The 27473-nt window shown below is 41.7% G+C and overlaps 2 protein-coding genes across 4 annotated transcripts; one reads left to right on the top strand and one right to left on the bottom strand.

Moving 5' to 3' along the window:
• The first annotated feature begins 183 nt into the window (after window positions 1–183).
• On the top strand, window positions 184–12266 carry UQCC6 (ubiquinol-cytochrome c reductase complex assembly factor 6). Of its 3 annotated transcripts, none has more exons than XM_068561516.1 (3): window positions 184–286; window positions 630–747; window positions 11445–12266. In XM_068561516.1, the coding sequence occupies exons 2-3, from the start codon at window positions 640–642 to the stop codon at window positions 11670–11672; spliced, it is 336 nt and encodes a 111-aa protein (XP_068417617.1). In that variant the 5' UTR covers window positions 184–286; window positions 630–639; the 3' UTR covers window positions 11673–12266. The 3 variants fall into 3 exon arrangements, with proteins under 3 accessions (XP_068417617.1, XP_068417618.1, XP_068417620.1); XM_068561517.1 differs by lacking the exon at window positions 184–286 and adding an exon at window positions 4871–4974 and having other exon boundaries at window positions 479–747; XM_068561519.1 differs by lacking the exons at window positions 184–286; window positions 11445–12266 and adding an exon at window positions 4871–5013 and having other exon boundaries at window positions 483–747.
• Window positions 9664–27141, bottom strand: HSP90B1 (heat shock protein 90 beta family member 1). Its single transcript, XM_068561515.1, has 18 exons — window positions 26973–27141; window positions 25852–25954; window positions 25009–25150; window positions 24336–24452; window positions 22597–22928; window positions 18172–18283; window positions 17826–17945; window positions 16425–16541; window positions 14774–14911; window positions 14612–14689; window positions 14411–14476; window positions 13672–13941; window positions 13146–13391; window positions 12488–12624; window positions 11083–11161; window positions 10836–10991; window positions 10453–10575; window positions 9664–9958 (listed from the first exon to the last, which is right to left on the bottom strand). Exons 1-18 carry the CDS (start codon window positions 27019–27021, stop codon window positions 9929–9931), a joined length of 2415 nt encoding a protein of 804 aa, XP_068417616.1. The 5' UTR covers window positions 27022–27141; the 3' UTR covers window positions 9664–9928.
• Between the last annotated feature and the right edge of the window lie 332 nt (window positions 27142–27473).

Here is a 27473-nt window from a genome sequence, read left to right as displayed (position 1 = left end):
GACATCTGCCAGGAAAATTCAACTATAGAGAGAATGATGAGGGCGCCGAAAGCCTGGGGCCGGGAAAGGTATTGGTTTAAAAAGAGGAAAAAGACAAGACACTTGCTCTGGCCGAAAGCCCCACTTCCGTCCGGGTCACGTGCCCACGCCGGCAGTGAAACGGCTTTCCGGTCCGGCGCGGCCCTCATCCCCTGCACTTTCGGTCCGATCCGCGGCCGCCCGCTCCGTCTCCGGAGCGCCCTTTCACCGTCCCCTGATCCGCTTCCGAGTGCCAGTGCAGCTCAAGGTACAGTCTCCCCCGGGGCGCACCCCTAGGCTGGGCAGTGCGGTCTGTAGTGCCTCTTCTCCCAGGGGTTGCTGAGCCCCGCGGGAAACCTTCGGGTGCGACCTGCCGCCCGCTCCGCCAGAGCTGCCTTTGAACTCCAAAGGCCCGGCCCCCCAAGTAAGAACCCGCGGCCGTCTGGTCTTCCGCCTCCAGGGGGCGTTCGTGCGCTCGGCGCCTTCGTTTCATGGTTGAGGACCCAAGGGTTCTGACTCCGCCCCTGCGCTGCAGTGGGCCTCGTTTACCCCCACGGCTTAGTGGGGACCTGGGAACGTTCTAACATCGCCCGCTTTCCCTCCCCCTTAAGCCCGCCGACCATGCCCGCGGGCGTGTCCTGGACGTCCTACCTGAAAATGTTCGCCGCCAGCCTCCTGGCCATGTGCGCCGGCGCGGAGGTGGTGCACCGGTACTACCGGCCGGACCTGGTGAGTGCAGGAGGGTCCCCGCGCCTCGCTCCTGGACCACTTCATTTTCACAGCAGCAAAAGTGATCTTGAAATTAGGAGCACGTCTGCCCGCGCCCTAAAACCTTGTGGTGGCATCTCATTGCCGTTAGAGCAATACATGGCCTGCTCCTACGCAGTCTTGAAGTTTTACACGGTCTGGCACCTTTCTGCCACTGGCCTTATCTTCTACTGTTTCTTCTTTGTTCCCTCTGTTGCAGCCACACCGACTTCCTTGCTGTTTCTCAAACTCGTCAAGCCTGTCCCAACCTCAAGGTCATGCTGCTTCTCTTCTTGGAATGCTTTTCTCCCAGATAGTGGCTTGGTTTACTTCTTGAAAACTTCAAGTCTGTGCTCAAATATCTCCTCTAGCAATGAGGGTTCTTTGTACAGCCCCCAAAGGATTCCTCCTCTGCCATTCTGTCTCAGTCCTTCGTTTCTGATAGAGCACTTGTCACGGTTTGCAATTATTTTATTCCTTTTGTCTTTTTACTTGTTCTTTGTTTCCTCCACTAGAATGTAATCTCCAGGAAGGGACTGTGCCTGTCTGGTTCGCTCTTGTATCTCAGTCACCTAGAAAAGGCCGTAGAATGTATTGATAGTAGATGCTTAATAAATATTTGTTGAATGAGGAAGGAGTGAATATAGGCATTCAAAGGAGGGAGGAATTTTAATTAATTTTAATAAGCATTCCCGGAAGTACAACTGAGAATTAGAGGTACTTTTGAGGAGTTATGGTCTTGGGGAGGTGGAGGCAAGGAAGTACAGTGCAAATAATTCCAAGAGTGTGCTCCGTGTTATGCTGTGGGCGTGAATAGAGTGTTTGGAGCACAGCGCAGGGAGCAGTCGTTTCTGCCTGGACTCTGGACAGGTAACACAGAACCAACTGTTCGTTCGTTTCTAATGTCAGTGAATTAGCACTACAGTTTTGGAGGTGTTTATTCTGGTTTTCGGAAGAGGAAACTGAGGTTCAGCAGAGTGAAGGTGATTTCCCGAAGTCGCATAGCTTAATGACGATTTGAAGCCCAAGCTTTCTGTTCAGTGTTTCTCTTTTTTGAACCTGTTAATGAAATAATACAACACCCTTGGAGTTCTCCAATTGAATTCAAGCATGTAGGGTAAAAAGTGAAAATCCCCCCCGCTGATAACCCCCTTTATCCAATCTGCTCCCCAAGGTAACTACCATTTGTTGGTTGGTATATCCTTCCAGACTTTTTACTGTTGTTGAATACACACACACACACACACACACACACACACACACACACACATACATAGAGTGTATGGGGTGTTTTTCCCCATGTAAATAGAAATTCATATACACGTTTCTCTGCGGCTTGCTTGTTTTGGTTAATGTCTGTATGAATAGATTTGCTTATAGCCTTTTTTCTTTCTGGCCACTGAATAGTATTTCATACTATAGATATTCTGTATATTATTTACTCAATTCCCTATTTACGTTTAGCTGGTATCTAGTTTTTGTACAAACAATGCTGCAGTAGCTCTTTCTTACCACTTTAGACTGCTTCTCTTGAATTCTACGGAGGCATCAAGGATACTTAGTGGGGACAGAAAGGGGTTAGAACCTTCCACAGAAATGCAGTTTGGTCTCTAGCTTGTGCAGGAGTAGACATCAGACAGGCTTTACAAAGGGAGGAATGCCTGTGATTTGACCCTGGGAAATTTGCCCTTTCGTTCACCCATATCATAAGCCAGAATGTGCAAGGGTTGTTACCAGCAGCTACCTGGACCTTGGGATGTGGCAGCGTGAAACCAGAATCTCTAGAAGGGGCATACTGAAGTGTCTCAGGCCACCTCATCCTGATTGGGTGGTGACGTTGGCAGTGGGGCACCTCTGTAGGGACTTGTAGGCCAGGGCTGGCTGTGTGTAGGAGGCTTTTGGCTTTACTAACATTTAAGGAATTTATGTTCTTTACCTATGTCCGTTGGTATTGTTCCAGCAATTACAGTCACTATTGTAACTACCACCAGCCTTTGCAGGAGTCTTTCAGTCTCTGCAGCTAGAGGTCTGGGTGGATTCTAGAGCAGAGGAGACCGGAAGGGCTGCCGAGGGCTTGTGCTCAGTGCTGTCTTAAGGGAGGAGCTTTAAGGGCACCTTTTCCTCGTCGTCCAGCCCAGCTCGTCTCATCAAAATAGAAGAGGAGGCAAAGACTCAGGGCGGATGCTCCGTCCTGGAATAGAGTGCTTTCTGCTCGAGCTTCCCTTTTGCATTTCCTTTTACTCTTGCATTACTTGTACTTGTTCTGTTTTTCTTAATTTATAATCTGTTTACTATTGGAGGCATAGCAGGTCAAAAGACACAAGCTCTGGACTCATTTTACAGCATTCATTTTTGGTTGTCTCCAGACACACCCATACACACACAAACTGTTATTTAGAACCTCTGCTGACATTGCTAACTTTTGATGCCAAAATCACTTTACTCTTAAAAATTGGATGTAAGTAAGAAGTGCTACCTTTTTTTAAATCAAAGTTGAATTGTCATTTTAGCCAAAAAGTGGAAACAATCCAAATACATATCCATCAGCTGGTGAGTGGATAAATCGATGGTATTTATATCCTTTTATTTTTATGTTTTTTTATTTTTTGGCCGCACCGCGTGGCATGCGGGATCTTAGTTCCCTGACCAGGGGTCAAACCCGTGCCCCCTGCAGTGTAAGAGTGGAGTCTTAACCCCTGGACCTCCAGGGAATTCCCCAGTATATCCTTGTAGTGGAATATTATTTGCTCCTAAAAGGGCATGAAGTATTGATATATGTGACAACACCGATGAACCTTGGAAACATGCTAAGTGAAAGAAACTAGTCACAAAAGACCACATGTTGTCTGATACCACTTATATGAAATGTCCAGAAGAGGCAAGTCTGTAGAGATGGGGCAGTGGCTTGCTGGTGGTGGTGGTGGTGGTGTGTGGAAATGGGAGCCACTGCTAATGGGTTTGGGTTGCGTTTTGGGGTGATGAAAATGTTCTAAAATTTATTATAGCGACGGATGTGCAACTTTGTGAATATACCAAAAGCCATTGAATATTTATTTATTTATTTATTTTAAATTTTATTTATTTTTATTTATTTATGGCTGTGTTGGGTCTTCATTTCTGTGCGAGGGCTTTCTCTAGTTGCGGCAAGCGGGGGCCACTCTTCATCGCGGTGCGCGGGCCTCTCACTGTCGCGGCCTCTCTTGTTGCGGAGCACTGACTCCAGACGCGCAGGCTCAGTAGTTGTGGCTCACGGGCCCAGTTGCTGTGCGGCATGTGGGATCTTCCCAGACCAGGGCTTGAACCCGTGTCCCCTGCATTGGCAGGCAGATTCTCAACCACTGCGCCACCAGGGAAGCCCAACCATTGAATATTTAAATAGGTGAATAGTATGGTGTGTGAATTATATCTCACTAAAGCTGTTACAAGTTAAATAAAGCAAAATCACCTTTTTTAAAAAAGAAAACTTTATTTATTTGGCTGTGCTGGGTCTTAGTTGTGGCACGCGGGATCAGTTGCGGCATGTGAACGCTTAGTTGCGGCGTGCGGGAGCCAGTTCCCTGACCAGGGGTCGAACCCGGGCCCCCTACATTGGGAGCGTGGAGTCTTAACCACTGGACCAGCAGGGAAGTCCCCAAAATCACCTTTCTTGAAGGCAGTTTTGTATTTTTTTATCTACTGCTTTATGCTTTGTGCATAATGGGCACTTACTGTTTTTGAATAAATGAATTAATTCCTAATATCTGTTTTCAGTGCCAGGCACATGGTAGAGAGGTCAGTAAGTAGTGCAGGAATGAATTTCCCAGTGTGGAAAGCCTTGTTCAAATTTGTGATCTGTCAGTCGATAACTGATGCAAACTTTCCCTCTGTGAGTCCTTTAGTACTTAAGACGTAGCCCAGATGATAGAGTCATGTAAATAGAGGGCTAGAAAGTGACATAGATCAACTGCAGGTTCTCATAATAAAGATTTATCATTGAGTAGCTGGGGGCTTTTTGTTCTTTTTTACTTTTTACTTTCTTTGATGTTTTTCAGGTTACATTTAATTACAGTCTTAGAAAGCATTGGTATCTATGTATTTTGTTTGTTTTTATTTTTGTTTTTTATAGACAATACCTGAAATTCCACCAAAGCCTGGAGAACTCAAAACAGAGCTTTTGGGACTGAAGGAGAGACAACATGAACCTCAAAATTCATCTCTGCCAAGAACTCTGTGAATAATATTATGAGAATTAAATATGTATTTTTAGAATTTACTGAGTCAAACTACTTGTGTTTAAGCACTAATACAATGCTAACTGCAAGAGGAAGTGCTCAGCAGGTGTTAACTGATGCATTGAGATTTAGTTATGGTTTGACTAGTGTTTCTTGAAAACTGCCAAAGCTTATATCATCAGCTCCTCTAATGTGGTTTGATAGATACCTGGTCTTAAATATCATGTGAGAGAACATATTTGCAGTGTCTCCTACCCTTATAATTCTGGTTTATTTCTCTGAATTAGCTTGACTATAACGGCAGATGGGAATTATAAATTAACTATAATAAAAGTGACATTGACCATGAATGCTTAGGGTGAGAAGTTAATATTTCTCTAAATATTGGAAAGTACTCTTTGTACTTTATTTAAATATTTAAAGTTTGAAATTCTTTTAGAGTTGTATACATAACAAAATTATAAACAATTGTGACTTGGACGGTCACAAGTTCTCTACCCCCAAATTTGAGAAACCACTTGGCATTTAATTTCTCTTATAAAATACTAAAATAACTGATAAACATAAATGAGGATTGTTATAGGTTGAATTGTATCCCCCCAAAAGATGTTGAAGTCCTAACTCCCAGTACCTGTGAGTGTGTATTTGGAAATAGGGTCTTTGCAATTGTAATGAAGTAAAGATGAGGTCATTAGGGTGGACCCTAATCCAATGTGAATGGCGTCTTTTTATAAGAAGAGGAAAACGCCATGTAAAGACAGACACACAGGGAGAATGCCAGGTGATAACAGAGGCAAAGATTGGAGTGATGCAGCCACAAGCCAGGGGACACCACCAGAAGCTAGGAAGAGACAGGGCAGGATTCTAGCCAGAGTCTGTGAGCATGGCTCTGCTGACACCTGGATTTCAGACTTTTGGCCCCTAGAACTGTGAGAGAATAAATTTCTGTTGTTTTAAGCCATCCACTTAGTGTTTCTTTGTTATGGCAGCCCTGGGAAACTAATACCAACGTGTTAGCCCTTTTCTGAGTCTATGAAAGCAGTTCGAAAGTAATTTATAGAGCAGTCAGCTCTGTGTTCAGGACTATTTTTCCAAAAGAAGTTTTTAAAAATTCTGAATTTCTAATGACAATGTCTAAGCTTATTCTTAGCCAGTTACCAGATTGCTACATGATAGAGATCTTTGGGGTCAATGTTGAAATCTTAAACTCCTAAGTGCAAACAAAATGCTTTTGTTTCTCTCCATAGTCAATGCCCTTTTAGTTTAACAGTATAAAGCAACTAAATGAAATGGTTTATTTCCAGACTCATATACCAGATTTTTCTTTTCCGCTCTGTGTCATTTGGTACTTTATCATATGTTCCCAGCACAAAGAGAATCTTCAATTCTGTCAGTGACAGATGAGCAGTACCCTACCCTAGGAAAACAAGGGCCGGGATTCTGAGGTAGAGGATGGGCTTTTTTTTTTTTTTTTTTTTTAATAAATTTATTTATTCATTCATTCATTTATTTATCTGTTCATTTATGGCTGCGTTGGGTCTTCTTTGCTGCACGCGGGCTTTCTCTAGTTGCGGCGAGTGGGGGCTGCTCTTCGTTGCGGTGCGCGGGCTTCTCATTGCGGTGGCTTCTCTTTGTTGCAGAGCACGGGCTCTAGGCACTTGGGCTTCAGTAGTTGTGGCTCACGGGCTCCAGAGCACAGGCTCAGTAGTTGTGGTGCACAGGCTTAGTTGCTCCGCGGCATGTGAGATCTTCCTGTACCAGGGATTGAACCCATGTCCCCTGCATTGGCAAGCGGACTCCCAACCACTGTGCCACCAGGGAAGTCCCCAGAAGATGGACTTTTTAGTTGAGACTGATTGCTGTTTGCTGATACTTTATTTACTGTGCCCTTGTGCACGAGACTTCCCTTCTCTGTATCAAATTTCACAGCATCATTAACTGAATACATTTTTCTTGAAAAAAAATTGTATACTTTACAAATGGTGAAGCTTGCCACAGCTGCCATTGCAAGGGCTTTATATCGAACTGGAAGAAGCCTATTTTTTTTTTTTAGTTAAAGGGATGTAAAACTGTTTTCCTAAATATTAATTCGGTCATTCTAGTCGAGGTGCTTAACTTCTGCAAGTAGTTGGAATTCCCAAAGGCTTCAGGGAAGGATACTTGATTTAGTATCAGTCAACAAGAAAGAGTCATGATTTGAACATTGAATCTCCTACAATGGCTCCATGAAGGTGAAAAATTAATTGTATAGCTATTAAAATTCAAATGTACCAAAAGTAAAAATGCCATCATTTCAGTAAGTGCTGATTCTAAGTAACTTTAACCAAGGTATATATTATATATATTTTTTCCTTTTTTAAGCTGACCCCGTTGTGAAAAATGGACATTATGGTGGGTGTAGAAATGTGGCCTCCAGATTCCCAGGAAAAGGCTTGTCACCCCAGCGCTGAATGCTTGTCAGCAAGCTCCCTTCACTTGCCAGCTCCTGCGGGGACGGCCTCAGGCAGCACCACCGGGCTCAAAGCTGCACAGCACAGAGGGGCCGGCGACTGTGAGGGACCCCGGTTCAGCTCACTTCCCCGCACGGCTGACTGAGGCTGGTTTTGGACTTGCCTTGCTGCTCAACTTCTCCTTCTGTTCAGTCTCCTTTCCTCTCCTTCCACAGGCGCTCATCCAGGGGCACTCCTTCGTAAATATTCTGCACACTGAACTCCATCTCGGTGCTTCCTGGAGAACCAAATCTGTGACAAAAACCAAGTATTAAAAGTAGAACTAGATTAGTCCTTAATAAAGCTGTGAGGGAACAGTTCAAGGCAGCTCGGTTGTAACCCATCAGAAGATTTAGACCAGTTAAACAGTTGTAGTGCAAGGTGTATATGGCATAGCTGCATAGCTGCCTGTTTCTGCCAAAACCTCAGGGAGAATGATGCTTTTTATGCTTCCTGATGGAAACAATGGAAATTTAGAATTTGTAATTGGAAGATTCTGAGGAGCAGAAGTTGCAGATGTCACAAATTTAATGCGACCTAATGGCTTTAATTTTTATGTCTTAACAACCTTCACTAAAAGTAGTAATTTATAAGTGGCCAAAAAATTGGAAACAAATACTACAACTAATAGCTAATACAACATTGTATCAGGAAAGAAAGCTATACCTTAACTGATAGCCTGTTTCTCTATGACTGAGCTCCCATTTTCTTAAAAGGGAAAAGAAGCAGGGCAGATTTTTAAAAAGATGATTGTAGGCTATCTAGTAATTTCAAAGTGATTATTGCAAACTAAAAAAAGAGCTTGATGGGGAGGGGTAGGAAGCATATAATGATTAGAATTACAAGAAGCCTAGAAAAGTGTCCTAGATTATCAGGAGAATTGTGAAGTGCTTAACAACTTTATTGTACATAAAATTAGGTTCCACAGAATTTTCTCACACACCATGATCTCTGAATATGCAAATGAGTGACATTTTCTCTCCCTAGCCAGTTAAAAAAAATACTACTTCAGATGGCTATATTTAGAGAAACCGTTTCTCCTATAACACATTTTAAAACAAATTAAACAGCTCGATGAGGATCTTCACTCAATATCTGTAGTTATACTTGTGGTAGGATCATAGGTGCTTTTAAAAAGATAGCCTTTTTATTTTGGAATAAATTTAGATTTACAGGAAAACTGCCAAGATAGCACAGTACTTGTATCCCACCGCCTGTTTCCATGAATGCCCTCATCTTTCATGACCATGGTACACATCACACATGCCAGAGCTAAGGCACAAATGACCTATGTCCCAGACTCTGGATTTCACCAGCTTTCACCCAGGTTACTACATTGCATTTAGTTGCCATGTCTCCTTAGTTTCCTCCAGTCTGTGACTATTTGTTTTTTGGGGTTTTTTTAACATCTTTATTGGAGTATAATTGCTTTACAATGGCGTGTTAGTTTCTGCTTTGTAACAAAGTGAATCTGCTATACATACACATATATCCCCATATCTCCTCCCTCTTGTGTCCCTCCCTCCCACCCTTTCTTTGGTTTTGACCTTAAAAAATTTTGAAGAGTACTGTTCACATATTCTAGGTTAGGTTAAGGTTAGGAAGTTTTGGAAAGAATACCAGAGGTGAGGTACCCTCCTCATCACATCAGGGGGGTACATGACATCCCTGGTGATATGAACCTTGATCACTTGGTTATTAAGGTAGCACTTGCCAAGTTTCTCTATATAAAGTTACTGTTTTCTCCTTTCCATACTCCAGAAGACAGTCATTAAATCCAGCCCACATTGAAAAAGAAAAGGATTAAGCTCCACTTCCTAGAAAGGAGAGCTTCTACATGTATTATTTGGAATTCTTCTGTAAGGAAGAGTATGTCTTCTATGGGTGATTTTTAAAGATAGTTTTTTTTTTTTTTTTTTAAAGATAATTTTAAAAAACCACTTTTCTTTAGTAAATATGAATTATTTTTGAAAGGAAAAAAACCCAAGACACATGATCTAAAAAATGTTTTTCTTTTATTTTGTATCTATATGAGATGATAGATGTTCACTACTTATTGTGGTGATCACTTCCTGATGTACATTAAGTCATTGTGCTGCACACCTTAAACTCATACAGTGCTGTAGGTCAATTATATCACAATAAAACTGGAAGAAAAAAAAATCAATGAATTATGAAAAGACAGGCAAGACACTGAATGTTTGGGATCTTTTTTATTTTTATACACATGACAAGATTTTACACCAATAGTCAGTTAAATAGTACAAATTTACATTCATGAGGAATGTTAAAAAAAAATTCAACTAAAAAACCCACTTCTTCCTGTGACCCAAAATCCCAACATTTTACAGTGCAGGGGAGAAGGGGGCTGGGGGGGAGCATCCAAAACAAGTCTCTCCCAAAAGAAATGACTTAAATTTCACATTCCCTCTCCACACAGGATCCAAATGGTGACAGTGTAATTTACAGTTCATCTTTTTCAGCTGTAGATTTCTGTGAAAACAAAAATCAGAAGACATTAAAAACCAGCACAACAAACCTTAGCTCACAGAAGGTTCATGTATGGAAAAAACAACTGAAATGGACCCAGCCTATTCCATTAACTTGAGCTGTAGGCTAGAACCTCACCTTGCTAATCTGCAAAATAACTTAGAACCCAACAACAAGATCAACAGTCCCTGAACACAAACAATCAAAAATTTAAAATAGCCTAATGTTACTACAGTTAAGGCAGAAGCAAGTGGCAAAGAACACAGAAGCACCGTGGGCTAAGGAACAATCTGCTTAATAACATCTCAAGAATGGATGGCTAACCTAAGGGAATAAAGGAAGTGGCAAGATCAAAGTACAAACTTTAAATAAAGAAAAAAGGGATTTGCTCCAGCTTTTGGATTTGATAATTAGATGACTATTTATTTCTTGACTTCTGTAACAGTCCTAACTTTGCAAGAACTAAAATTGCAAGTCCCATTCTTGGTTTGTTTTACCTTTGCTGTTTCTTGTTCTTCCTCATCCGTTCCTGCATCCATTTCTTCATCATCGTCTTGCTCTGTGTCTTCTGCAGTATCCTCTGTTGTTTCTTCAGGTTCTTCTTCTGGTTCTTTTTCCACCTAAGGGGAACATTTATGAGCCTATTAATGCACTGAACACCTTGGATCTATTTTCACTTTGCTCATTTAAATGTATGAGATCATAATTAACCTCACTCTGGTTTATCCAGAACTGTAGAGTCAATCCTCTAATTAGAGTTAACAGTCAAGCTAACAAAGGGAGACAGACAAAAAAAGGATGTAAAAGGGGGAGTTTCTCATTAATTTCTAGCATTGTGAGTGACACTGGGGATTCGAACATTCAATAAATTACTTCAGACCTTTGCATCAGGGTCAATGTTTAAGCTGAGGCGAAGCATTCTTTCTATTCTATCTCCATATGCTTTAGTGTCTGGTAAAAGATATCCTGACCGCAGTGTTGCTGTTTCAAACAAAACCACAGCAAGATCTGAAACTGTTTTGTCATCTTCATCTTCCTGAAATGGAAGAAGTCACACTTGATTAATATTAAAGGGTCCAAAGCAGTCAAATTAAAAGACAAAGGAGTATGGCTATGATATTGCTCACCTTAACTCGCCGAAGCATGTCTCTGATCAGTGGGTGTCTGGGGTTAATTTCAAATGTTTTCTTCTGGCTGGCATAGTAACTGTTAAGAGTAAAAAAACAAACATATCGAATTTTAGGGTCCATGCATTTCCCATACTCTATTACTAAGTTACATAATTACAGAGAACAACTTTTTGAAAAATCAACATGCTTATATATTGTTACATCATGCTTTAAATGTGTGTGGTTAGATGAAAGAGTACAATAATGAACTCATTTACTAATGAATCCCAAGTGCCTTTGCGAGTGGATGAACTGATTTAATGTCCTGTTCATCCCCTCTTAATGTATTCACTATCTTAATTGCATCTGTGTCTCCCCAGAGTTCTGGAACAGAACAGCCTCTGGGTGCTGCTCAAGTAACACCTTCTCCACGATGCCTCAACCTATATGGTTCTAAGAAAAACTGCTGCTTTTCTCTGAAGTCAGCTGCAATGCCTTCGGAGTATACCTTCATCGTCGTTAGCATCCTACCATCCCGTGACTGTTCTCCCTCCTACAGCTGCATGCCGAGGACAGGGAGAAGGCCCTCTCCCTACATCCTGGTATAACCTATCGTACACGCAGGACTTAGGGGATTATGATTTGTCATCCTGACTAGTCTGAATGTCACATTTTATAAATATTACACATTGGTGAGTCACGTTAATTATGAATTATAGATGTATTTTTAAATGGAGTTTGGGGATTGTGACAATGGAAACTACACTTAGGAGAAGAATCCTTAAGCTAGGCCTGGGGAAAAAAAGTATGATGATTAGATAGCTAATAAGAAGATATTCCAGGTAGAAGAGAATAAAAGCAAGGAAGAAGTCATTTTCAAAGCTATTGTTGTGACATTAAAATAAAAACTTGAAATACGTAGTTCTCGAAAATAAAGGGCACCAAAGACCCAGTGCACCTCCAGTACTTGGCCCTTGAGTTCAAATACTCGTTAACTTGTGCACCCTCTACCCTTTATTTTGTGGAGCATACTTGTTGGGGGTGAAAGGGGTGATTAAAAGGATTTAACTCCTTTAAGAAATATAAGTGTCATTAACTTCATCTGTAACTATTATCTAAAAATGTAAAAGAAGTCCAGATACCAGGCCAAGCATAAAATCTAATGCCGAAAGGCATTATGTGTAACAGATTAAGAAAATTTCCATGTGTATATAAAATACTATAAAATAAATCACAACTTCAAGACCTTTTCTTTAGCAATCTAATGTAGCAATCTAATCCCTTTGTAAACTTATCTAATATACAATAGACAGTGGTGGACACTTAAAACACCTCAGTTCTTTGTAGAGAAGCTGCCATTATCTTCTAAGGGACGGCTGGACAAGAGCTAACGCCTCGGCAGGACTTCCCTGAGGATGCTTACTTTGTAGAGATGTCCTTGCCGGTCTGGTACGCTTGGGCTTTCATGATTCTCTCCATGTTGCCAGACCATCCGTACTGGCTGGCCACAAGAGCACACGGGGACTCTGTCAGGCGCTGAGAGACCACAGCCTTTTCAATCTTAGGATAAGGAAACCAAAAGTTAGAGAGATATAAGTATCAACAGTTAAGGTCGTTAAGTAATTGCATTTCAACTCCTTAAGGGCTCATCGCTTAAGATCATAAACGGAGGCAGATCAGAAAAGTACCTCTCATTCAGATTTTTAGGAAACTGTCATTTAATAATCTGAATTTTTCAGTCATAAATAAATACTTAAACATCAGCTTTTAAAAACATTTAAAACTTAAGTTTAACCGGTAAAAATTTAAGCTATTACAAAAACAGTATTAAATTATGGAAAACTTTCAATTACAAAGGGAAAAAATATACCCACCCACAGGATAACACTTATCCTTTCAATTCTTTGTAGCTCATAAATTTTAAGCCCAACCTCCCAATAATTTAACTACAATATTAAATGTTGTTCTGTACAACTTTTAATGGTTACAAAAGTACCAGCTGCAAAGTTTAATTTGCTGACATAACACATTTTTAAAAATGTAGATGCTAGAATTTTCACAATTTCTAATTTCTACAATACCTTGTCCTTGAGGGCTTTATCTTTCATCCAATTGAGCAGAGGCTCAAATTCTTTCTCAATTGCTTCACGACTCTCCTTACTTTTCTCACTCTCATCAAACTTCACTCCTTCCTTGGCAACATTCTGGAACCTCTTCCCGTCGAACTCAGGAAGAGCCTGAATGCAGTATTCATCCACAGGTTCTGTGAGATAAATCACTTCATATCCCTTTTTCAGAAGTCGCTCAACAAATGGAGAAGATTCAGCCTACAAAATTAAGAAAGTACCAAAAATTTCCAAGTCTGGCCTTGGTATATTTGTTCATCCTAGTAGCTACATTTATGTAGTACCAGCAACCCCATTTTACAGGTGGAGAATTAAGAGGTGCAGAGAATATAAATGACTTTCTTCCTATCAGTGACTGACAGGCCTCAAACCTACTTCAGTTTATAATTGTAAGTTAAGTTTTCCTTTTTTTTCTTTTTTCCCTCAAGAGTTGGCTATAAATCCCCAGCTACATACCAGGACCAGTTCAAGTTCACCTCACCTCTTTTCTGCTGGACCCAGCCATGAAGTAGATTTTGTCTTGCTTCTCCTTCATTCTTTCCACATACTGGTCTAGACTAGTAATGTCACTTGGATGATGAGAAGACTGGAATCTAAGCAGTTTAGCAAGACGTGTTCGATTTGAGTGGTCTTCTATCACACCAAGCTTGATGTTGGTACCAAATTCTTTCCAAAAAGTATCATTGTATTTCTCATCAGCAATCTTCTTGATCATGTCCAGGGTTTTACGGACAAGTTTCTTTCTAATCACCTAAACAAAATTAAAGAATAACTTTACAGAAGCTCATCGCAAACTTTTGAGAACCTACAACACGTAAGGTAGCAGGGGAGTACTGGTGAAAGATACAGATGCTGGTATTTACCAAGGGGCGGGGAATGGTGAGTACTCCTATGTCAGATGGAGCAGAAACTAAGTTGTCACTGGAAACAGTCACAAGATTGTTTTAATGTTTATATTCTAACTTTAAGACCAGGTGGTGGGCATATATGGGTATTCACTGCTCTTTCAACTTTTCTGTATGTCTGAAAATTTTTGATTATAAAACGTTGGGGGGAAAACAATCAGATTCTCAGGATTTGATCATTCCAGAGTAAAATTAAGTTCTTTACCTGAAGAGCCAAGGACTAGTCTCAAAACCTGGGCACTCCACTAACGGAGTCTTGTTCTCTGAAGCCCAACCAAAGAGCAAGGTGGCTGGTCTCTTCCCAGAGACACTCACCTTAAGCAGTTTATGTTGCTGAAGAGTCTCACGGGAAACATTCAAGGGGAGATCATCTGAGTCCACCTTCAGGTGGCAAAAGAAAAGTTCAGTTAGCAATAAAAACTCTGGAAAAAAATAAAACCAACCAACCCAAAGAAAACGCCACTTCCAGACCCCCGCTCTAATCCCCTCTTCCCCCATTAACCTCCAGATACTTACAACACCCTTGACAAAATTCAGGTATTTGGGCATCATATCATGGAAGTCGTCTGTGATGAATACCCGGCGCACATACAGCTGAGCAGAAACCAAAAAAAAGGTCACTTTCTGGAAATCATACTTGCAAATTTTAAACTCAGTTTATACCATTTGAAAACCCACCTTAATGTAATCGCTCTTCTTAGATCCATATTCATCAAACAGACCACGTGGTGCAGATGTGGGTACAAATAAAATTGACTTGAAGGTAACTTCCCCTTCAGCAGTAAAGTGGATATATGCCATGGGGTCATCGCTTTCCTAGAAAGTTGGTATCTTAGTCATTCAAAAGGCACAGGAAAAAGGCAGCGCAAACGCTAAGCAACTTATTATGTCGTACACATTCAGTTTAACATTTAACTAACAAAAAAGTGCCCTTACCAAAAAAGTGGAGGTGGGGGGCAAGGAGGGAAGAAGAAACAATTAAGATTGCACTTCTAACTGGCTGGACGTGGTTGTTCTGATGATGACTGTCAATAATATTACTCTATCGCCTAAACCTGGGGAAGGATGGATGAGTCTAGGTTCCACACATGTAAGAGAACAGGACAGGAAAACTACCGCCCTGCCTAAATGACAAAATAATATACAACCTTTCATGAGTGTACTGTTCAACCAAAAAAGTACTCAGGAAAAGGATTCGTCCATGAAATTTGGAACAGCAGTGGATAAAAAGAGGTATGTAAATAGCTATAAAGCATAAGGACAGAAATTTCCTGCAGTATACATTACCGTACCCACATATGGCTACTGAGCACTTGAAATGTAGCTAGTCCACACTGACATGTGCTGGTTAAAACACACACCAGACTTTGACAACATGGTACAAACAAACACACACCTCACAAAAAAACCAACCAAACAAAAAAACCAAAAAAGGAAACAACTCAATTTTTTATACTGATCACCTGTTGAAATAACACTGTTGGGTATGTTGGGTTAAATAAAATATATTATTACAAGTTAACTTCACCTGTTTCAACTTTTTAAAAAATGTAGCCTCTAAAAGACTTAAAATCACACATTGCTCACGTATTTCTTCTATAGCTGCTTGAGCCGAAAGTACCTTTACATATGCACTAGGACTTTCAAGTTCACGGGAATGAAAGTAGAGGCAGAACCAAGGGAAAGTTTTTGGAAGTAAAGCTGAAAGGATGGTTGGATGTTAAGGTAAGGAAAACAAAGGTTAAGTAACGAATCAGCAGATGGAGTAGAGCATAGAACAAATACAATCACAGAACGTTAAGTTTCCTCTAGCCGTGCTAATAAGTCCACTAAACTGTTCTCTTTTGTGCAAGATGTTTGAGGAAACGTTAACTTGAAACAATTTTAGTCAATGCTAGTTTTGGATTCTAAGAGTTACAAGAAATGATCAGTAAAAGAAAACAAAACATTGGCAAGGAAACAGATTTAGTAATTATTCCTAGGCATATTATGACCTCAAAAGAGATGTTTGATGTTGTAAACAAGCTCTTCAATATTATGTTAGAAGTCATTCATTCAATAACATGGTGTTAGGTCTTACAGGTTCTGTAGTAGAAATCAAGCATGTACCTAGTAGGCAGTTCTATATCTTTTTTTGTAGCACAGACCACTTGGCAATTTGGTGAAGCCTACAGATTCCTTCTCAGAGTAAAATTTTTTTAATGCATAACATAAAATACACAGGATTAAAAAGGAAACCAGTTGTGTTGAAATAGTTATAAAACTATTTTTAAACATAGTTTTGATTTAGTAATGTTTCACTATCACATTATTCTAAAATAACGCTCACCTTTGAGAATGATTTGTAGAAAGCTTTGTATTCATCATCCTCCACTTCTTTCGATGGTCTCTGCCATATCGGTTTGATGTCATTCATGAGTTCCCAATCCCAGACAGTTTTTTCAACCTGAAGTTACAGTATTTGATTAGTCTCTCCTAGCAGATATACCAGTGGTATCAATAGTTATACTACAGTAACCACAGCTTTAGAACATTTCAAAAAAGTATTACTATAGGAAGCACCAAAGGGTACCTACATTGTAGTATGGTTCTTGCCAACTGGATCAAAAAAAAATTTTAGAAAGTACTTCTGTCAACACTTAAGACTGTTACTTAATACAACAAAGACAAATGGTTATTCATTATAATTGACAACAATCCAAACAAGGTTTTTTCAGTTATTTTTTAACAAGCTAAAATGTTATTTCCTGAAAATACCTGTTTTGAGTTTAGAAGGATATACATCTTATGTATTTCTATTTCATGACTTATAGAAATCCAACATCTTAACAGTAAATATTTCTCAAAATCCACCACCATTACTTCCATCTACTCTACTACCTAAGCAGACCAGAGAAATAATTTTATAGTTGATATCTACATGACAAAAGAAGATGCAAAAAAGCTTTTTAAGATTTTAAAATTCAAAACATATCACAAGCCATCAGTCCTGGGCAATATATGGAAGTCAGAGAACTTCATAAAAATGATCTGCATTTGCTACTTAAAATTTTCTAGAGAGAGAGAGAGTGATAGAGTGTGTGCGCACACACACACACAGAGTCTGGTTTTAAAAGCTGGGCCTACGGACTCACTCCTTGAAAAAAGAAGACCATTAAGAACTGAAGCTTACCTCAAATCGGTCTGTGCATATTTGGGTTTCTGTGTTTTTTCTTTTTTCTTTTTTTCCCCCTGCATCTGTGTTTTTTTCTAACATAAGCTAAACAATATTTTTTTACCTTAGTTCTCCCCTCTCCCTGGTTTTATCAAGATATAATTGATAGACATCACTGCATGAGTTTTAGGCATACAGCATAAAGGTTGAATTACACATATTGTGAAATGATCACCACAGTAAGTTAACATCCAGCATCTCATATAGATGAGAATAAAAGAATAAACAACAATTTAAAAAAATGGACCAAAGAAAGAAAAGCTTCTCCTTATAATGAGAACTCTCAGGATGTACTCTTACCTTTCCTATACACCATAGAGCAGTGCTAGCTCTACTTGTCATGCTGTACGTGACATCCCTAGTACTTATTTACCTTATAACTGGAAGTCTGTACCTTTTGCACCTTCTTCCAACACCCCCCCACCCCCGGCAACAACAAATCTGATCTCTTTTTCTATGAGTTTGGTACTTTATAACCTAAACAATATTTTAAGTAGGAAGATAAACCAGACTTACTTTTTTAGTTTTTGGTTTCTTTTCTTCTTCTTCTTCTTCTACTGCAGCTTCATCATCAGATTCTTCTTTTTCTTCTTTTGCTGCTTCTTCTCCTTCCATGGGTTCCTCAACAGTTTCAGTCTGTTGAAGTAGAAAGTAGAATTTCGGTTGAACTCATTTGTTTAATAATTCTGATTTCATCTATAGGATATGAAACAAAATTACAGCTGAAAATATCGATCTTCAGTAAGAAAACACTGAGAGTATCCTGTATTGAAAGAACCATATTTAACGTTCATTCTTTCAGTGTTAAATATTCAAATACGTGCCAAGGTAATACACATAAATTGTGTTCCTACAGACTTACCTTGCTGCTCCACACATAAATAGGAAAGTTTATGAACTGTGAATATTTTTTCACGAGACTTTTAACTGTATCCAATTCAAGGTAATCAGATGCTTCTTCTTTTAAAACAAGGCTGCAAAGAAAATAAGACGTTTAGAGAGAGACATGATGGTTTCAAAGATCTGATCATAAATTTGTCTAAATACTCATATGACTATAATAGCCAGCAATTCTGTGTATAACCAACAATGTCCCCGTTATCCATGTTAAGAACTCTCATCACCGATAAAGGTCTGTGAGCTAAATATGCCAAATATGGGTATGGTAAAGGAAGAACTTTCTTGCACTCCCTCAGGTGGAAAATATTCTTAGTTCCAAGTAAAAAAATGAAAATGTTCTCAACCTTCTCAATGTGCTGGATGTTTTTCATTTGAAGAACAGAAATCTTAAGTTAGCTGAAGGTGGGACATCACTGCAATATTCTGGAGAAAAGTAGAATCATATGCGCTCTGATAGCTACTCTAGAATCAAGTGATTATTGTAGTTAACCCCTAATAAAAACATGTTCCTTAAAAAGAGCTAGAAAATTAATCTGAACTATTGTTTACATTTGCACTAGACAAGAAAACAGTAACCACCTGTTAAATGTGACTATTTACATAAAAGTTAAAATCAGTTCTTTAGTTATACTGCCACATTCCAATAGTCACATGTAGCTAGTGGCTACCATATTGGACAGAGCAGTGAATAAAGCATTTCTACCACAGAAAGTTCTACTGGACAGCACTGGCTTAGATAATTACAATACCAAAAATTGTAGCACTGCTTCCTCTTCTTCCTTACCACCCCTTCTGCAAACACCTCCTCCATCCACCAAAAATAATAATCACAACGTACTCTCAAAACACAGCCATGTAGTTGTGATGTTTGCGCTCCCAATAAATATGGGCGATGTTGTATCCATGGTTCTCTGCCTGCCTCAAAAAGCTTATAGTTTAGTAGCACCTGCCAACAAGTAGACAGCACATGATGACACAGCCTAGTGAGGGGACTACATCTCTGGTCTTGGAGCATACACATTAGTGATCCGAGCTTAGTGGAGAGTTGCATCAGTTTTGGATGCAAACTGAAGCTGATGGTTAGACGTCTTAGTTAGAGGTATTTAAGAGGCAATTAGACATATGAGCCCAGGGCCCCGTAGAGAGATCTAGACCAGGGGTTGGCAAACTCTGGCTGGCACCATTAAGAAATTTTACCGGGATACAACCTCATCCTATATTGTCTATGGCTGCTTTCAAACTAGAATAGGAGAGTTGTGACATGTGACAGATCCTATAGTCCATGAGCTTAAAATATTTACTAGCTGATCCTTTAAGAAAAAGTTTGCTGACTCCTGATCTGGACTAAGAATATAGATTAGAGAACCCTGAGGAGGAGCTGGAACCTGGATCCAAGACAGTGGTTCAGACTGCATGAGGGACACAGGATAACGTGAAAGGGCTGAAACTGAACTTTTGAAGAAAGAGAATATCATCATTTAGGCAAAGGAAAGTTTAAAAAGATGAAGCTAGGTACTGAATGGATTGTTTTAAGGTATGAGCAGTAGAATGCAAATTCTGTAGAAAACGCAAGAGAAAAACTACAAAAAAAAAAAAAAAGAACTTATTGCTGGGAGCCATACCAACTAAAATAACCCTGAATCCACTGGATTTAGCAACAAGGACTACTGGTGACTTATTTCAATGGAAAGATGGTGGATAAAGTCAAAACACAGTGGGCTGAGCTGTGAACAGAAGGTGAAGTAGCAACAAAGGCAAGTATGTTTTTTCGAGAAGCTCAACAGTAGATGGGGGAGAAAAAGAGAGTGCATGCCTGACAGTAGCATGGGGCATGGCACCACCTGCCTGCCTCTGCTCCTTCTCCCCAGAGACTTCAGTACGTTTACACTTTGATGGGAAAGAGGAAGGTGTTCAGGAAAAGGCTGACTTTAAAAGACATGGTAGGAATCAGTTTATGCTTAGTCTCTGAGGAGATGGCGTGAGAGACAACAGATGAGAAGCAGAGACTAGCTTTGGGGAGAAATGTAGAATACTCCCTCATGGTAGTAGGAGGGACAGAAGCAATTTTTACAGCATCTACAGGATGCTAATTTCATGATCTCATTTAATCCTCACTAAATCTCTCATAAGGGTACAGTGGTGGCTAATTTAGGGGTACAGACAGGAGTAGGGAGGAAACTGAATTGTCTGATGGTTTCTACTTTATTATTAGTCAAACATCAGATGAAGTCATATGTATGCAGGGCAAGATCCTAACCTTGTCACTTCCTTGCCTTTGCTCTCCTTTTCCCTTTGGCCATTCTAGACTTTCAGTTCCTCAAATGGGCCTCTTGCCTCTGGAACTTCCAACGTGCTGTGCTTACTGCCTAGCACATCTGAACCTAATTTATTACCATTTCAGAAAGACCTTCTGATAAGGGAGGTATCCCTTAACTTCCTTTCTGGTATTTGCCACTCTGAAATTATCTCATGTTTTTTCTTCCTTAGTCGAATGAGCCACGTGAACGCAGGGACAGCAACGGTCTTATTCTCCACTGCAGCCCTAAACCCTAGCAGGTAACAGGCACTCAAATGAATATCTGTTGAGTGAATGGTTGGGAAGGAGGGCTTAAAGAAGAGAGGCAATTCTGCCAAGGAAAGGAGAACCTGTTGTAAAATTTCGTTTACTGACCAACCATCCATGCTACCGTACGAAACCATCCTGATGACCCTTATTCATTCACACCAATACCTGCCGGCCACGCGTTAGGCTCTGCGAATGGAGCATCAAGAAAACGTTTGCTCACGTGGAGCTTCCATCTAGATGTCTCACCTGCCTCTCAGCAACCTAAGACATTAGCACCTCTTGGGACATCATTTTCCATCTCTTTCTAGTTAAAAGATGTGATTTAGGGCTTCCCTGGTGGCGCAGTGGTTGAGAATCTGCCTGCCAATGCAGGGGACACGGGTTCGAGCCCCGGTCTGGGAAGATCCCACATGCCGCGGAGCAACTGGGCCCGTGAGCCACAACTGCTGAGCCTGCGCGTCTGGAGCCCGTGCTCCGCAGCAAGAGAGGCCGCGACAGTGAGAGGTCCGCGCACCGCGATGAAGAGCGGCCCCCGCTTGTCGCAACTAGAGAAAGCCCTCGCACAGAAACGAAGACCCAACACAAGCCATAAATAAATAAACAAATAAATAAAAATTAAAAAAAAAAAAAAAAAAAAAAAAAAAGACGTGATTTACCTGTATTCTCCTACCACCTACCAGAGAGGGCCCTGGGGTATAACTGTTAGGGATGCCTCCCGAAGAGATCAGGAGATGCGAGAGGCAGGGGAAGGTAAATTTAGAACAGTAAATTAGTAAAAATACTAAAATGCAGTTGTCTAGTTTCACGAAAGGAAAATCTCTGACAATGAAGATTAGGAAATGTCTTCCGGGATGAAGAAAACTGGTCGAAATGATAGAGGTATGCTTGTTTCCTACTTGAATATTTAAAAATCCTTAATGTTGAGAAAATTTTAAACTGAATTAAGAAAAAAATCGAGGCTGGAGGCACATTTTCACTTGGCAGAACTGGTCAAGTCAACTGACGTCTAAGTTGGAATTTCTTTATCTCTAAGATGGAGAAAAAAACCAAAAGGCAGAAAGCTGCCCTGTCGCCTGTCTGCTTCACACTTCACAGTGCTGCAAGCACCAGGAGATACTGGGCATAAGATCTGTCTCATCGACACCAACAATAGGTACTGGCTTAAAATGAATTCCGTATCAAATTCAGTAACCGGTAACTATCCTCGAATGCGACATTTTCTTCCAAAGAACCTTCATGACTCTCTTCCAGTCCTTTATCTGCTCCTGTGCTCTCCAACCCGCCCCCAGCCCTGGCTACTGTCCTGGAATGTTTTCAGCCGTTGCCCAGGTTACCCCAGGAGTCTCTTCTCATCCAGTCCTGCCATCCTCCACACCACCTTCAGAAAACTTTAAAGAAGTTCATCAGACATTCCATCCGTAACTGCCACCACCTGAAGGGAATTCCTTGGATCTTGTCAACACGCTGTGCCACCGCCATTACCCATGATGCTCCGCAGACTGACACCACTTCTCTCAAGTCCCGCTTACCTGGAAAACCTGGACAAGCCACTTGTCTGGGAGGCCCCCGATCCGCCTTCTCCCGGAAGAGCTAACCCTTCCTCCTTCAAGCCCTCCACGGACAGCGGCCACCATAACTCTGAGTCCGGCCCTTAGCAAGGCCTCAAAATACCTCAAGTGGTGACAACGGTTCAAAGTTCCTCATTTTTATAGGCAAAGAAATTAAGGCCCAGGATAAGCCGCCGTCTGCTCAGAGCCAGAGCTGGAGAATCAAGAGCCTCGTTACGACTATTAAGTCTCACTAGGAATTGGTAGTACTCACGTAACTGTCGTTCCCCGTCCTAGAGTGTCTCCTCTGGGGTCGGCGACTACAGAAAATTCACTGGAGTCGGACTCCCAGATGTGCTGGGTGTCGTTGTTGTGTTTCGACGTGACGATGACTTTATCTGCTACCAGGAAGGCAGAATAGAAACCGACGCCAAACTGGCCAATCAGTTCTGAAGTTGACTGGCCATCTTCTCGTGCCTCAGTCATCTTGCCTAAAAACTCGCTCGTCCCAGACTTGGCTATGGTGCCAAGGTTTTTAACCAGCTCTTCCCGGGTCATTCCTACACCAGTGTCTGCGACATGGAGCAGGTTCTTCTCCTTGTCACACTGAAGCCAAGGCAAGAACAGTACAGTTACGCTTGCTCAACACTCAACGATGTGAAAAGGAAATACGGAGCTAGGTGCTGAGAAACTACCAGCTTTGGGCCACAGCAATTCCAGTACAGAAAACGAAACTGAGATATTTTCCTCCGTGTAGTGTTTTACGGCCTTTTCAAAAAGCGTACATCTTAAGCACGAGCATCTTTTACAGAGAGCAATTTTAAGTTCAGTGTATTTGATAAAGTGTCCATATAAAGAGGGCAAGGACTGGTCTAAGTGTCAAAGGGCATAGACAGACCTAAACGGAGCAAGCTATTTATGGGAAAAACAAAAAAAAATTCAAGAAAGATAAAGTTTTATGTTTCACCTATTTCTTTGACAGAACGTAAAAGGATTCAAAACTTGAATGACTTCTGTCTTTGGAATCTGTGGCGACCAGTGTTCTTCACTAAACATTCCCAGCTCTCTGCCTTCCAGAAATACAGTAGGAGTATACTTCCTCCACCTATGCTTGGATAAGGCCATGCGACTAGCTCTGGCCAATGAGTTGCAAGTGGGAGTCAGGAGTGTGGCTTTCAGGCTGGAGCCTTTAACTGATGCGAGACCCTCCAAGCTTTCTCTGCACCGGGGCAACCAGCTACATTACACTTCAGATGGCAGCTGCTCAATCAGCCTGTGTCATAGAGATGATGCAAAGCAAAGGCCACAGGCAGCCCGTCATTGACGATTTAAGCCAGGGGTTGGCAAACTTTTTCTGGAAAAGGGCCAGAGAGTATCTTAGGCTTTGTGGGCCATACAGTCTCTGTCAAAAGCAGTCACAGATAATACACAAACGGGCATGGCTGTGTTCCAAAAACATTATTTATAAAAACAGGACTTCCCTGGTGGCGCAGTGGTTAAGAATCCGCCCGCCAATGCAGGGGACACGGGTTCGAGCCCTGGTCCGGGAAGATCCCACATGCCGCGGAGCAACTAAGCCCGTGCTCCACAACTACTGAGCCTGCGCTCTAGAGCCCATGAGCCACAACCAGCAAGCCCTCGCTCCACAACTACTGAAGCCCGCACACCTAGAGCCCATGCTCCGCAACAAGAGAAGCCACCGCAAGAAGCCCGTGCACCACAACGAGGAGTAGCCCCTGCTCGCTGCAACCAGAGGAAGCCCGCGCGCAGCAACAAAGACCCAACGCAGCCAAAGAAAAAAAATAAAATAAAATATAATGGTAAAAAATAAAAAATAAAAACAGGCAGCAGGTCAGATTTGACCCACAGGCCATATTTGGCTGACCCCTGATTTAAGTCCCTGACACTTGGGAATTAATTGTTATTGCTCCTAACCTAGCCTATCTTGATTGATGCGGATTCTCTATCTCTAAGAATTCTTTCTAGTTAAAAAGAAAATTGCTCTAAGCTTACCTTAATTTTAACCGTTAATTCCTCATTTCCAGCAAGAGCATTTTCATCAGTCAGTGATATTAGTCTTATCTTATCTAAAGCATCAGAAGCATTCGAAATCAGTTCTCTCAGGAAAATCTAAATGGAAGCCAGATTTAATACACTTAGATTAGCCTCAAGGTACACGAGACATTAAATTTAACGTCAAACTCATTTTATTTCTACTCTGTACTCTGAAAAAGCACTCTTTAAGGACTAGACCTCTATGGTACAGAGGTGGCTTTACTCTCCTGGTAAAAGGAGGTACAGCTCTTTACACAAAGGCCTGTGGCAGCTATAAGGAACACCTGAACCGGTGAGAGTAGTTACTACTCTATTTTCCTTCTTTATGACCTTTATGTATGCGATACTCGAGGCTTACTTTGTTATAACTGAACTTAAGACTCACAACTATTTAGCAGGCCATGAACACAATTGGAGGGGAAAGGGAAAAAAAAAGAAGGGAAAATGTTCAGCAACCCTCCCCCAAACACACACAAATAGGTATCTAGTAGTGATTCTTGTACATACTGGGTTTTTAAACTTTGCAAACTACTTGCTTGGAATTGCTATGTCAGCACATTCACTATGAAAGTTAACAAGTTAGCTACCATACAGAAACAAAACAACATTATCATAACCACACGTTGCTTACCTCTTTATTTTTATACAACGAATTGATGATAAGTTTCATCATTCTGTTAACTTCGGCTTGGAAGGCAAACTTTTCTGATTTCTCTCTAAGTTCTCTTATTTGGGATGCATTTAATCCATCCAACTGAATAGCTTCTTCCTCTCTAAGGAAATAAATTTGATCAACTAATAATGCCTTACTTAATTCCCTCCAAAAATATAGCATCTGCGATGAGAGCACAGTGATCTCTTAAGGTTGTCTTAACGGTTAAAAGGCTAAAATGCAAACCTTTATATTACTAGTCTACCATCTCATTATTATTTTATCACAGTAGTACATTACCTTTAACAGCAAGTTGGAAATACTCTGTGTTTAACATTGTCAGAAAAATAAACCCAACTTCCCTCTCCTAAAAAGCAAAGTCACACTCATTTATGTTCCCTCACAGGGAACCCTCTGCCTGGGAAACTTTGGCTTCTAAGGGTCTACAAAAGTTTTAAGTCCTAAGAAGCCGAATCAAAACATTGCTCAACTGACAGAATTCCTTTTTAAAATTACTAAGTGTACACACTGAGTATAAAACCAAAGGAAAAGCCTTTTCTAAGGTCTTAGGAAGGCTACAGTGCTAGCATTCTGAAACAGTTATCAAAATAGTTTTCAAGGGAATTCATCTCATTTTGACCAGTCATTCTTAGTGGCAAAGTTAGAAGATAACTGTATGCACACACTTGCTACCCCTAACGTTTTCTCTATTTAAATTCAGAGTATTAAACTTCATCTGGATCTTTTGAGAAGAGATACAAAAAAGCTACTGTATTCCAAGTTCCCAAGGGGTTATCTGTGTAGTTTCAGAAGAACACAAACCTCTGTACTACTTCATCATCTGTCCTTGAGCCTTCTCTACTTTTACCCAGATCTTCTTCCACTGTCCCATCCACATCCACTTCATCGTCAGCCTGGACAGACCCTGAAGGCAGATTTAACACCAGAGAACTCTTAAACATCGTTGCTTCATGTACTTCTCAGAAGAAACAAGATCAAACAGGGCCAGCGTCGTAGTTGCAAAATCCACTTGGCAAATACGGGAGGGGGTGATGGAAGAATGGATCCACTGGTTTAAATATCCAATGTAAAATAAACCCACGTAAGCGTATTTCTTATGTAAGTCCAGATACTGAGGTCTCCCAGGAGATTTTGAAATACGGAGGCAGCCATCACTTCTAAAGGGTGGCCCTGGGATCCTTTATAAATACTGTTTAGCAGATTCGATTCCAGGGCCCTTCTACATTCACAAGTGTTGCCCGCAGGCCGAGACAAGGCCTCCAAACTGACCATGCCAAAACTTAGGCCTTCAATATCACAAGTCAGAACACGAAAAGGATTTGTGCAGCCTCTAGCGAGGGGAACTGAAGGGCCCAGGGCCTGAGAAAGCGAAGAGACGTTAAGAGATTTTAAGATGTTAAGGAGCTCGAGCAAAAGTGAGTCAAACACGCTGACACTGCCGGTTCGCTGCCCCCGGGCCTCACGCTCCACAGCCCAGCGGCTAAGAAAGGAAACTCGCGTTGGCGAGGCGTCGAAGCCTGGGGGTGGGGGGGCCCTCAAACTCTGATGGCCAAAGGTTGCGGCATCTGACAAAAGTCCTCCAGAAAGGGCACAAACAATGCTCCCGGGGGGGGGGGGGCGGGGAGGGGGGCACGAGCCCGAGAGAGGCCCCACCGCGAGGAGGCTGAGCCCTCTAGGAGCGGATACTAGGAGATGTGTTAAGGGATTGAAAGGACTCCGTTCTCCTTTTGTCTTTCCAGAGGAAAGAGAAAGTAAACGAAATCCCCTGAGCCTCTTTCGAGGAAAAGCAATGGACACCCCATAGACCAAGCACACGCCCGGTAATCCCCCTCCCGGGCTCAACGCCCCCAGAACCTTCAAGAAGAGGCCGCGCTTGAGGAGGGGGGGCGTCCAGGGGTGCCCGCTCCTCCAACATCACTCACCGAAGGTCAGCAGGACGCAGCAGAGGCCCAGCACCCACAGGGCCCTCATGGCGCACGGCCGGTGAGTCTCAAGTCCCCTTTGATCGCAGAAGCCGCCTCCGCCCCCCCCGCCACGCCAGGCTCCGATGCTCACACCTCAAGCCTTGCGGATTCCGCCCACTAACCCCAAGCAGCTCGGGCCGCTTTTCACCCCCACTTCTCGCGGGCGGGGGACGGGAAACACGAATCCACCAATCGTGCCGTACCACGCACCACCTGTACCCAATGGGGACTCGTGGGGGGGACCGCAGTCCACCAATCGGAGCTGTCCAGGTGCGGTGTCCAATGCCCGAAGCGTGGCTCCTTCCGATTGGTCAATCCTGGCTCCTTTTCTCCAATCAGCTGGTTCCGCGGGCCCCTCTTACGCGGGACCGCCCCTTTGCCTGGGTTGCTCTGGTCTCTAAGGGAAACCATCCAATGAACGTCAGCACAGAACACATCCCTCCTTGCCGAGAGGTCACG

The sequence above is a fragment of the Eschrichtius robustus genome, chromosome 13 (genome assembly GCF_028021215.1).
Source record: "Eschrichtius robustus isolate mEscRob2 chromosome 13, mEscRob2.pri, whole genome shotgun sequence".
In the NCBI taxonomy this organism is placed as follows: domain Eukaryota; kingdom Metazoa; phylum Chordata; class Mammalia; order Artiodactyla; family Eschrichtiidae; genus Eschrichtius; species Eschrichtius robustus.
Note: the sequence above shows the minus strand (reverse complement) of the source record. Positions and strands in the feature narration are given on the sequence as shown.

What these genes read in the sequence shown, in the direction of transcription:
- UQCC6 (XM_068561516.1), top strand. Translation starts at nt 640, where the DNA reads ATGCCCGCGGGCGTGTCCTGGACGTCCTACCTGAAAATGTTCGCCGCC. An exon ending in GGTACTACCGGCCGGACCTG is followed by an intron (nt 748 to 11,444) that starts GTGAGTGCAGGA and finishes GTGTCTCCCCAG; the next exon opens with AGTTCTGGAACAGAACAGCC.
- HSP90B1 (XM_068561515.1), bottom strand. Translation starts at nt 27,021, where the DNA reads ATGAGGGCCCTGTGGGTGCTGGGCCTCTGCTGCGTCCTGCTGACCTTC. An exon ending in AATTAACGGTTAAAATTAAG is followed by an intron (nt 22,929 to 24,335) that starts GTAAGCTTAGAG and finishes CCTTGGCTTCAG; the next exon opens with TGTGACAAGGAGAAGAACCT. An exon ending in AGCAACATAAACTGCTTAAG is followed by an intron (nt 13,942 to 14,410) that starts GTGAGTGTCTCT and finishes AATTTTGTTTAG; the next exon opens with GTGATTAGAAAGAAACTTGT.